This window comes from Watersipora subatra, chromosome 4, assembly GCF_963576615.1.
Source record: "Watersipora subatra chromosome 4, tzWatSuba1.1, whole genome shotgun sequence".
In the NCBI taxonomy this organism is placed as follows: Eukaryota; Metazoa; Bryozoa; class Gymnolaemata; order Cheilostomatida; family Watersiporidae; genus Watersipora; species Watersipora subatra.
In genome coordinates, this window is record NC_088711.1 from 39,398,165 (window position 1) to 39,410,921 (window position 12,757).

General features: G+C 34.3%; 1 protein-coding gene across 1 annotated transcript; it reads right to left on the reverse strand.

The window, feature by feature from the left end:
• Positions 1 to 2,545: 2,545 nt before the first annotated feature.
• Positions 2,546 to 12,757, reverse strand: LOC137393810 (protein CDV3 homolog). Its single transcript, XM_068080513.1, has 5 exons — positions 12,345 to 12,757; positions 8,539 to 8,612; positions 6,342 to 6,487; positions 3,723 to 3,918; positions 2,546 to 3,056 (listed from the first exon to the last, which is right to left on the reverse strand). Exons 1-5 carry the CDS (start codon positions 12,603 to 12,605, stop codon positions 2,939 to 2,941), a joined length of 795 nt encoding a protein of 264 aa, XP_067936614.1. The 5' UTR covers positions 12,606 to 12,757; the 3' UTR covers positions 2,546 to 2,938.

Genomic DNA, 12,757 nt, shown 5'->3' on the forward strand with positions numbered 1-12,757 from the left:
TCAATACATATAGTTTACTTTATTTTTTTTTTTCTTTTTGTTTCATAGTCAATTTCCTTTAAACGGCATTGATAAGTGTAAATAAGATTACCGGTAATATACATGTATATCTATCCTAAAAGCTCCGTTTGAATATTCACTCATTGTTTATACCCCATGGTTCTAAATTGTTTAATAATGTGATATAGGCTAAGAAAAGGGATTATTATTTTGCACCTGTATAGCCTAGCAATAGCTGAGCAAATAATCTTGCTTCAAGTCAGAAGCTTTTAAGTTACAGTACGTTTCGTTTCAGTACCAAGTTTTGATATTCATCATTGCAATGCTATAATGAACATAAAAACTAATTTATTATAGCATTGCAATGATGACCTTTAAAATCTTAAGTAGTTCTTTAATTGACACTTCACAGAGAGTTGTGTATGCGTTCAAATTTTAAAACCTTCGGTTAAAGATTTTCATGTTGATGTATGTATTGAAGATTTCTCTTCCGGAAGAGTCTGTCCGAGAGTTGATCCAAGATGATATGATGGCTGATTATCAGCAAATAAACACTGTTAGGGATGATGGTATAGAACTTTGAGATTGCTAACAATCGCCAGACAATTCGATATTGCAAACTTGCTGCATCGAATCGTGATATTATTATGTAAAAAATACTTGAATTTTTGATAAGATTTATATGTATACTTTAACTTAAAAGAAAGTGTTTTGTGTTCGTGTTAAATAGAAACATTTATTATAAGAATGCCCAACAAAGAAGGCCTTGAAAAAAGCCTAGACTAGAAGGCCCATGTGTTTTTGTTCCAGTATCGCTATTTGAAAATCATACGGTGTGAGATAAATTGCCATTACACGATTATATAGTTCATACGATTGACGATAATTTTTCAAACGGTGACGAATTTCAAATTGTTGTCTACCTTCAAAGTTGTCACCAAACAATTAAATCATCATATTTCAAAGCTCTATGATGATTTAGGCTCTCCCCTCTGTAAATATTAATCACACTGCTATGTAAAGAAAGAGCTGTAGCTCAATAACCGAATCCCGAAAACTGTTGTCTGACATAATATTCTAATTATAACCACAGCGAGAGTTAGAGATGGTATGATCAAGAGGAGAAAGATGCAATCAAGAAATGGAGAGCAACTCGTCAGTCACAACTCCTGTATCGATCAGCAGAGATCACGGGAGAGATTGGAGTTGTCCACACATTCACTACCTTTATCACCCAGAAGGTGCAAAAAGGAGATAACGTTTATGCGTAGTTTTCTTACCCAGCTGGGTGGCATGCTCCTGCGTGAAAAAGGTAGTGAATGTGTGGACAACTCCAATCTCTTTCGTGATCTCTGCTGATTGATGCAGGAATTGCGACTGATGGGTCACTCTCCATGTTTTGAATTTTTGGTTGCTGGCGTATTCACAGCAACCAAAAAGCCCTATAAAATGAGCCCATTCTGCGACATACAATGTGCCAGTCTAAATACTTGAACATGCCATAGGCTATATCAAACATCTCTAAAAAGCAAAGATTTCCAGCGGCTCATCCTGTTTTGGTCATCTGTCTTTAGCAGATCCTTGAAACAATGCTGGGAGCATGGACAGCTGTTCAGGCAAGGGTGCAACATTTATTGGCTATTTTTAACTTATGGTCATAATATTAATAGTTTAGACTGAAATCATTTAGATTAAAATGACTTTTTCACTTTTGAGGAACTTCTGAAAATTCTATCTTCCCTATTTGCCATCGATATTTTACAAGTTTTTGCTCATACTATTAAAATATTCTAAAGGTGTGACCATTTCTTAACAATCGCGACGATCATCTTTTTCCATAACAAGGTACGAAAAAAATACTATTTAAGGGATGCTGAATGAAACAAAGCAGCTACCATTCTAGAATATTTTTGGGTTGGTAAATTACACAATAGCTCAAGATCCTCAGCTGGACTAGCTTGTTGCCCAAACATAGTAACTATCTCAACAACTTCGAAGTGTACTTAAGTACATGTAATAAATCTATTAATCGCAGCGATTTTATTGTTTATTGTAAGGGTCCCTATAACAAATACTATGTGTTCCTACAGTTCTACTTCCTACCCTAGATGTTCAAATTTAGATCTATTCAAGTACCAAGTATTGTGACATATGCACTCTACCACTAGTGAGCCTTTTCCGCAATTCCTGGCATAAGCTGCAGGATGTCACAGTAGGGAGAACGGTGCATCGGCTTATCCCTGATTCAGAAAGCATTGTGCGTACAATTTCCACGAGTTTATCCCAAAGATTTAAGAACATTATGCAAAAAATGACCTTGACCTGGAAACATACATTATACTGTAATGCCACGCATTAAAGATACCGTTGTCTTAGGAGCAGACAATTCCTTCATTACGTGATCACCAGCAATACCGTAAGAGCTGAGAACATACAGCCCCCCTACAGGCTGTTCACGTTTGGGTGAGAACCCACCAGGCTTAAAGGACTAGCTTTTAGAAATATGGTTTAGAAATTCACCAAAACATAAACTATACGCTTCATGTTGACATACATGTAAACAATTTATTATTGATACAAGCACGACATCAACAGCAGAAGCTCACTGGGCGAACAAAGCATTGCAAGCAGCTTATCGTTAATGATCTGACAAACATGACATGAAAAGGCTCAAAGTAATATTACCTACATTCTTTATTACCGTGTACTGGTTACTGGGAATTTAGAGCGTCCCTTTATTAAACAGAGCATCACATACGAAACGACTTGATTAGAGCAAGGGTGTTGCAACTCTGAACCTTATACCGTGTCTACATAGTACACGAAAAAAATGGAAAATGCATAAGAACAAAGGCTGTCCTCCATTCGTTCTTTGAATTCTTATAAAACATGTATGAATGTGAACTATATCGTATGCATAATAGTAAATATCAATTGCTTAGCTGCGCTCGAGAGCGCTGTACATATTTGATGTCTGCAAACGGGTTTGCTCCACGGAAGGCTGTTGTTGATTACTTGTCGCGCCTCCTCTCACTCTTTCAAATTTGGACACATCACTGTAACACAAACATGGTTGTGACAGCAGGACTATAATAGCAACAATTTATGGCGGGTAACAAAATGAGACAATACAATATGTTTTCCATTTGAGTTGGGAGGCCAAAGATATGGCATGTTTCGCAAGATAGCCAAATCCTGGTCATTTTATTTTCCTGTGCGCAACCCAAGGTGTCAACTTTTACAATACAAACACAAATAAACATGTATTTATTGGCTCAGCTTGGGCTTATATGTTAATTTTTCAGCAGCAGACAACTCTTTAATAAAAAGCAGCAGACAACTCCTTGCCCCACGTCGCGCTATTCATGTGAACGCTCATTCACACTAACACACACCAAATAGTTTGGTAGTTAAGTCAGGAATGTACAAAAATCATGAGTGAGCATTATTTTTCTTCTTTACATGATAACATGGACCAATTATAAACTTTAAATGATAACATAGCTACCAATCATAAATTTTACATAACATAGACCAATCATAAACTTTACATAACATAGACCAATCATAAACTTTACATGATAACATAGACCAATCATAAACTTTACACGATAACATAGACTAATCATAAACTTTACATGATTACATAGACCAATCATAAACTTTACACGATAACATAGACCAATCATAAACTTTTCAGCTGTTACGAAGCGTAATCTTACTAGTCGACAGGCGGAGGTGCTGCACCGAGAGTGGGAAAATCCTCCTGGCTATTCATATTTGGAGCAACCCTTTTCCTCTGGGTTTTCTTCACACTAACTGGGGCTAGTTGAGCAGCGGCAGCGCCTCTCCTTGATGGGGGAACATATTTACCATCACTGCTCACATTTGGCATCTTTTCTAGATCTGGGATTGGCGCTACAAACACAGACACTTAATACATAGAATGTAAGCATTAGCTGCAATATGACATACAAACACAGAGACACTTGGCTTTTATTACAGATATGAACAATAAGAAATAAAAAGCAGACAGCTGCTATGACGGTTGAAAGTACAATGTAATTTGATGCGAGAGAGGAAAGCAACCGGTGATAAGGAATGATATAGCAATACAATGTTTTCTGTTAAATGTTGACTGAAGAATGCTAAAATGCCTTAGTTTTGGTCTAACGACTGTAGTCTGAAAACTTCTGAATTAATACAAAATTATTTGAACAGCTATGGCTAGGCCGTACAGGACCTAAATATTAACCCCTGTTGTAAGACTGCATTATATCTTAACTCATTCACACCCACGCGCGAGTTAACTCACGTATTTATAATGTTGTTAGGCACCCAACGCGAGTTAACTCGCGCCTGAAATTTACCAACTCCTTGCATCGTTATTTTTAAATCATAAAAGAATATTTTTGATTATTAGAAAGAAATTTTTTTGGACAATTAGACAAACTTTAAAATATGTCTCTATGACGTCTTTGGCAAAAGTTATAACCAATTTAGTACACCTATCTCAATATCTACCAAAACCGAAAAGCATAATGCTGACAGGAAATTTTATCGTTCGCAATAATTTTTTTCAATTTCAGAAAAAGTAAATAAGCAGATTCAGAAGTGGTAAAACATTGAAAGACTGCATAAATAAAATTAAAACATTACTTTTAATGTTTCAAAGTTTTTATTAACTTTAAATTTTGACAATTTGAATCGTTATGCTCGAATAAAAATACACTCTTCAGGCTGCCAGCCATAGTCAGACTAGCGTTAGTTTCAGTTTCGATAGGATCATATTGATTCTTAGAGCTGTCTATGAAGTCTGAAAAGTCAAGAACAGAGTTGTTGAACATATTTCTATTATTTGAAACATTTTCATGACGTTTTATATAAGTTATATTGGCATATAGATTTGCTATGCTTTTGTTTGAAGGATGATACTCGTGAGGAAAATTTCAAAGTTAGAGTTTCATGATTTTCATGCTCATGACTAACTGCATATATGTATAAATGATATTCATAACTATGTATTGTAAGAAATAAGTAATTTCAGTCAAACTTTGTATATTTTGCAATTTTTATGGTGCAAATTTAACTTTGTTTCAGCAAATGACAATCTTTTCAAAATTGGAAATTTCCTGAAACTACCTTCTTTGAGACATGGATCTACATAAAAGGGATATGAGTTGTCTATATGAATGTAATATAATTTGAAAGAGGAGACTTGGCTGGTTCTTGTGAAATTTGAATGAGTAAAAAATTATCTCAAGTTTGTCTCCTGTAGTAGTAGTTTGAATTACAGCGACTTGCTGAAAAATTAGCGGTATCTGGGGCTAATCGCTTAGAAATTAGTCGGGTGCGAATAAGTTTAAACATTCTAGAACCACGAGCTATACATAATGAGTGAATACTCAAAAATGTCATTTTTTGGGACAGAAAATAATTCCAAAAGTTGTCACCATACAAATCAAATCCGTGTGACTATAAAAGAAAAGAGACGCAATAAAATGTTCATAAATAGTTGTAACTGTTTTTTACAGCTTTTAGCATTAAACTCTGCGTAAACTGAAAATGTGTAGCCATGCGTAAGTCTGATAAAAAGCTTTAATGAATGATAATTTCAATCTATTTATTGGAAAATGCATTTTCACTGCTCACATTTGGCCTCTTTCCCAGATCTGGGACTGGTGCTACAAACACAGATGCTACACAAATTTTTCTAACATTTTTACTACAATTTTGCACTTTCAGGACAGGAAATGACACTTTTCAAAACAAAAAACAAATTTAAATGGGCATGATTAATAAAGAAAACTATGCACATTGCCAAGAATCGGCAGGACTCCGCACTGACAGCTAACAGCAAGGGAATTGCTCGCAACAGGTGATCACTGCGTATCCTAAACAATAGCAAAAGCAGATGTTTTTCTTCATTATCTTGTTTATGGACACTATGAACATTATTAGTTCAAAGGAAATCACAGCTACGCACTCAAATCACCCAAACAGTTGCTAGTGATCACATTAGCTTTGCTAAACATAAAAAATTTAGGAATTCCAAAAACGCTCAGCTAGTCGGTTCAGGAATGAAGACTATTTCAGCTGTGTGTTTTCATGTGTTGATCAAAATAGGCAAACATTGAAGTCTATCACCGATATAAAACATCTTAATAGTAAGTTTGCCAAGGAAGCTTAGTTTAATGCATACATGCTAGCATTATTCATAGCGGATCCAGTTTATACACACTTTATACCCATGAGAGTGCAATTCCAATTAAGGAGCTATTCTAATATTCATCATGCACAAGGTGACACGGCACACTCTCCAATTACCCAACGTGGCTCACCCGGGGGAGGCGGTGGCTCTACTGGAGCCGGCTCTACCGGGTTGATTTTCCATACCCTGACGTCGGAGCCTTTTTCTATTACTTGTCCATCCTCGTCATATGTTGGCTCTTGCTTCGCTGATTCGGCAGCTTCCTCTGCTGCCTCCCTATTATAAACAGTAAGTGGTGACGCATCACACAAACACTAAGTAAGGTCAAACTTGTCTATTTGAAAATCAGCTCATGCTTAGCCTTGAGCGCCAAAATTTAACAAAATGGTCTTGTCTATTTTGGTGAAATTTGTTAGTGGATCGGTGCTGTTGCTTAGCCTGATGACTCTCTTCTTTTATCCAGAGAATGACACAAAAGGACCACACTTGCCACATGTGCAACTTCTTTTAAAATTGAACATGTCTCGTTAATATTTCAGTTATGAAAATAACCTACATCTAAACAAAAACAAGACATACAATAATTCAAAATTTTCATTCTTTGAAGCAGCAATGACAACTACAGGTAAATATCAACAAATTGTTTTAGACATTTGAAAAGTGAATACATTTTATCGATTTTTTTCTGCTGCAATTTATGGCCATAAAATCAAATAAGATATTGCTTATACATATTAACTGAAATGCGTGGTGTAAAAAATTCAAACACATGATGAGAACATTTGTTGAAATATTACTTCAGAAGAGGTGAAAATTACCACATAACTCACAACGAATGTTGTATATTTAAATTCATGCCTGACAAATGAAGTAAATCAAGCGCCATTTATATATTTTTCAACAATTCAACATGATTAAATATACTATACAGGCTATTAATATAGTCATTCAGGCAGTATTGTAGAGGAGGTGGTGAGTAGCAGCAGCAATGTCCACGATAACACATTCATTTGGTCCACTAGAAAATAGCTGTTAACCTTTAATAATCTAGCGAAAGTCTACTATATTTTTATCTATCATATTGAGGAGTTGTTATCCCTTTGAAGAAAGATTCACAGGCAGACATACTGATACAATCAAAAGACTGATTGTAATCAGATTCCATAAAATCTAGTTGATTTTAGCCAGCAAACCGCAGTGAGCCAGCAAACCGCAGTGAGCCAGCAAACCGCAGTGAGCCAGCAAACTGCCAAGCGCACTTACCTATTCCATTACTAAGTTTAGTCAGCATTTTAAAACTAAGTTAAACGTGAAATATATATGTAATATGACAAAATTATATGAATGGCAACAAGAGAAATTAGAACACAATAAAGTATTTTACTATGATAAAATGGTATTAAACTATATAAAAAGAAAAGACAAGTACTATGAATTAGGAATCATACAATTGACCAATTGAAAATAACCTGTAAAAAAGACGAGAAAGAGAGAATCAGCAGACAACCAAAATGGCGTATCGATGAAACTGGGCGATAAACAGCGGACCCCGCCATACGACATCAATTCATTCCAGTGTTGGCATGGTGAGGTGGAAATGTCGCATAGAGGGGTATAGAAACCCATAGTAATTATCTAAAGCAAACACTCCTGGTGGAAAACATCAAAATTTTATACATATACTGTAATATGTACTTGATGCACAAACTACAGTACTTTTTAATATATACTTTTATGTACATATCAAATATTAGTAACAAAATAGTATAGTAGCCTTGATAACTATTAGTTGTGGGAGATTTCGGGGAATAGCAAATCGGCATCTTTGTTATTCCGACCTATTCAGCACACTGACCACCAAATCAGAATTTCGAGAGACATTTCTGTTGATTTCGCATGGCGAAAATATGTGAAAACAAGGGAATGAAAAAACACCATGTTCCATATCGTAAGGCGGAAAAACTGTAGAACAGGAACCAGGGTGCACCCAGGGGTGCACTATACTGATGCCATCTTCCTCCTTCACAAGCACGACAAAGCAAATTCATCCCATCCTCTTTACATTGGAAACATGCTCACAATTGCTTACATTACCTATAAGACTAACTGACTAAGACAACACCACGTTGAATATTATTTAAGACATTTTCACGATGGGGTTCGTAATCTTGAAACAGCCCAACTCGAGAACCTCATAAACCGAGGACTCTCCATACATAGTTTAGTGAGATTATGCATTGAAACATTCTAGTAGGGACCAAACTCTGTAGCATGGAAACCCCTAAAACCTGCATATATATGAGAAAACTAATTGGAAGGTTTCTTACTTGGCAATGTTTTTAGAAGCAATCCTCAGACCAGAGTAGTCCACTTCATCATTCACCAAATTCCACTCATCTTCCTACAGACATATCAGAAATGACTGGGTAGGATTGCTGGTGAACTATAAGTGGATGATAAATTACTGCTAAGCCTTAAATAACAATCTAATAGCTTCTATGTGATAGAAAAGTATATGGTTGAGGATTTGAAGAGTTCAATCAAGTCAGGTTTGATGTTTGGCTGTTGATTTTTAAAAATGTCCTGTTTTTAGGGGTTTGCTTTTAGTCATAGTTCTCTACCTTCTGGCATATTTTAACCACTCTGGGTTATATTTTTTTTATACTTTAGTATAGATTTTACTAACTGTTCTTGTTTTAATCATGTGCAACAGCAGTAATGTTTATTAGGAATTGACATTTGCTAAAAGTACACAGATTATTGCACCTTGTCAACAAATTCTAAAAGTAAAAATTGGTAGTTTGTCTTGCTGAAAATCCTGAATTAAAAATATATTGAGACGACTGAGTACATATGTTCTCTGACCAACTCTGGTTACAAATATATTGAGACGATTCAGTACATATGTTCTCTGACCAACTCTGGTTACAAATAGATTGAGACGACTCAGTATATATGTTCTCTGACCAACTCTGGTATGTTGTGATTCTTGAATAAATCAAATAAGTCTAGTTTTTTGCTACTAATGTTTTCTCTACAACCTAAGACGTTGAGAATTAATTATGGATTATATATGTATATAACATATATACACTGCATATATGTATGCAGTGTATATATATATAACATATATACACTGCATATATGTATGCAGTGTATATATGTATATAACATATATACACTGCATATATGTATGCAGTGTATATATGTATATAACATATATACACTGCATATATGTATGCAGTGTATATATATATAACATATATACACTGCATATATGTATGCAGTGTATATATGTATATAACATATATACACTGCATATATTTATGCAGTGTATATATGTATATAACATATATATACACTGCATATATGTATGCAGTGTATATATGTATATAACATATATATATACACTGCATATATGTATGCAGTGTATATATGTATATAACATATATATACACTGCATATATGTATGCAGTGTATATATGTATATAACATATATACACTGCATGATACAGGCTTGGTCTAATCGTCTAGTCGTAATCTGATTATGTGACCCATTCTTTGCGAATAATTTCTGCAGAAATTTTTGATTATCACAGGTGACCAACAGGCTCGTCATGATTATCAGACAAAAATATGTACTCATTCGAGGTACGGTTATAAAATTAAACGAATTTTCATGGTAAGTTATAAAATATCAGTGCTGAAAGTGACAGCATTACAATGACAATAAAATAGACGCGTAAGAACAATAGACATGGTTTTATTGAATGCGTGAAGTATGTTTGTGAAAATATTTCGACGAATGAGGTTGCGTGAAAGTGTAAACAGAAGCCATCTTGTACAACTACGTCCCATTTGAGCCGTTCTGGAAAGAAATTCTGATCTACGGCGGTTTTGTGATAGCTGCGATTAACTGTTCGTTTTTGAGCTTTTAAGAGATTGTAATCACATTTCCACATATTTTGCACCTGCAACACAGCAGAGTAAGACATGGTGAATCTTTTGATATCAAATAACTGTAATGTGAATTTTGTTGCAAGTCAAACTTTAAGTTACTTTAAATTAGATCTGTTGTAAATTAGATCACTTTAATAAACTGTGTATTCTTATTACATTCTACATACTCTACCACTAGCCTTAACTCTTTCGCTACCGTAAGCCACTGTATCGGCTTTCGCAGTAATAAAATTACAGGAAGTAAGCCGATGTATCAGCTTATCAATGGGGTTTCACTTTTCTTTTCATTTTGAAGCGTACACATTAGCTACACCAATCAAATTTTGTTTCCAACGAAACAACCTTGTTGCCAATCACATGCAACCAAATAAAAACCTTTTGGCTCAGCAATTAAATTTTTCAAAATGGAAAAACTAGATCGTTATCGTAATGGCAATAAGAATTTCATCGTGTTTGTTCAACGCAAAGAAAGCGTCAGAAGTTTTGCGAGAATGGCATTTACTAAGCAATTTTATACTCATCTTCTAGAGAATTTTGTTCTGAATAAGATGCATTCTACAGTAAAACTATACCTGTTACATTGTAACAGGTATAGTTTAATACCATATTGGTATTCCTAGTGTCATTGTAATTATTGCTGCTAGTTGTTAGAATACATTTTACAATTATATATATAGTACTTTATTGGCAATAATTTCATTTCACAAATAGAAATTTTTTTCAAATTAGGCCATACAACAATAGTAAAACAAAAAAAAAGGGAAAAAAGCAACAGTTAGCCATTAAAATTGAATTAAAATTATCATGAATGCTATTCATAAGTTTAGTTGTTTGTATAGTACCACTATTGTTTTTTTGTCATGTTTTATTATTATTACTAAAGTTTTCTTATCTGTTGTATCGCTTTGCATTTGTGTTATTATTGAAGTTGATAAAAATAGCATATATATAGTATTTTGCATTCATTAAGAGATAACTGGTTAAAAGTATTGGAAAAACTTGTGTAGGCGTCTAAGAATAGGTTGAATAGTAATAGTGGTAGATATTGCTTAAACACTAGCAATATATCGATTTTTCAAAAATTTGTTCAAATTAATTTGGTCAGAATAACGATTTTAGCGCGGTAGTGAAAGACTTAAGCATTGCTGAACTCACATCTTCTTTCATGTAGAATAACAATGAAAGCGATTATTTGATTAATTAGTTTTTACATGTAAGCCTAGCCTAATTAAAATTTTTGCGTAGTGCTATTGTTTAAATGTAATTAATGAAAGTATTTATCTGTAGTTTCTAAGCAGTGGAACGAATTACATAGATTACAATGTATTCTTGTAAGAAGATAGCAATAAATGAAATAAATTTTATATAAAAATGAATCAGCTTTTTCTGACTGCATTAAAAGAAGGCGAGTATTGCTGGGTTCATACGAAAGTGAACGCAACTAAATTGGTTCCATGCCACTTAGAATTTATCATTGAAAAATAGATGCGCATAGATTGTTGCGAATAAAAAGCCATCTTCAGTGAAATCCACTGAAAAAACCCTCGTGATAAAAATTGCTCTACAATGTTTCCATTGACTTAAAGTTTATTAAATGTAGATGACATGCCTTAGTGCTAGAGCATAATCTTTAAGATTTAATAACCCCAGCCAAAGAATTATTACTTTAGGCCTATCTAGATAATCTGGCCTAAAGTCCTCCTGAGTGTTCAAGGTAGAAAAATAACTTTTATGTTTTTAGATAAATAGGAATTTACAACCGTCCTTTGTAGACTATTAAAAAGATGACAATTGATATTTTCAGGGCTAAGACAAAGGCGCGGTTTAACAGGATTATTAAAAAGTACACGCTCTGTAACGGGCCTACAGAAACTAATTTTGACAATTTTTTATCGTTTTTTAAAAACGTCCATTACCGTTTCTAACGTAAAAGAAGTGCTACGTTTTGGCTATTGCCAATGAAAGCAATGTAGATGTATGTATATTGGTCTAAAAAACGTTCAAGAAATACAACAACCATTGTTTTAGACATCTTAACAATCAACGATGATATAGTATTACACGTGCCTATTTATAAAATATGCATTTGGTTTATCACTTTGTGCACCATAATTATTGTCATGCTTCTATTTTAATATCCTAATACTAGTTAGCACAAATTTACGCTATTCACCTCTTTCCTTTGGCTAGGATCTGACCCATCTTTATCCTTCTTTTTTCTTTGCTTTTTTCTTTCTTTAGACGCATCGTCTATGCTGGATGCGTCAATTTTAGTGTCTGCAAGTTGATCACCAATCTGGTCTACATTTTCATTGGGCTCATTTGGTGGTGTCCCTGGTAGCAAGTCTGTGGGAATTATCCGGCTTCCTTTAGATTTTTTCTTCTTTTTGTCTTTTTTTGCAAAAAAATCATCTAGCGAGTCGGTATCGCCCATGATTGAACAATCAATTTAACACACGTGTACAATACGTAAATGTTTAGTTGGCCCGCATGAAGTACAACTTCGTATTGTAACAGTTCATCTTCTTTGCGTGTGCAATGTTAACCAAAGATTTGCACGTTATGAAAGAATCTTACGATTAGTCA

Bases quoted from the DNA above. Each gene is read 5' to 3' on its own strand.
- LOC137393810 (XM_068080513.1), bottom strand. From the start codon at position 12,605: ATGGGCGATACCGACTCGCTAGATGATTTTTTTGCAAAAAAAGACAAA. The intron at 8,613-12,344 runs GTGAATAGCGTA...ATATGTCTGTAG, and splicing joins ATCCTAGCCAAAGGAAAGAG to GAAGATGAGTGGAATTTGGT. The intron at 6,488-8,538 runs GTAAGAAACCTT...TGTTTATAATAG, and splicing joins GCTTCTAAAAACATTGCCAA to GGAGGCAGCAGAGGAAGCTG.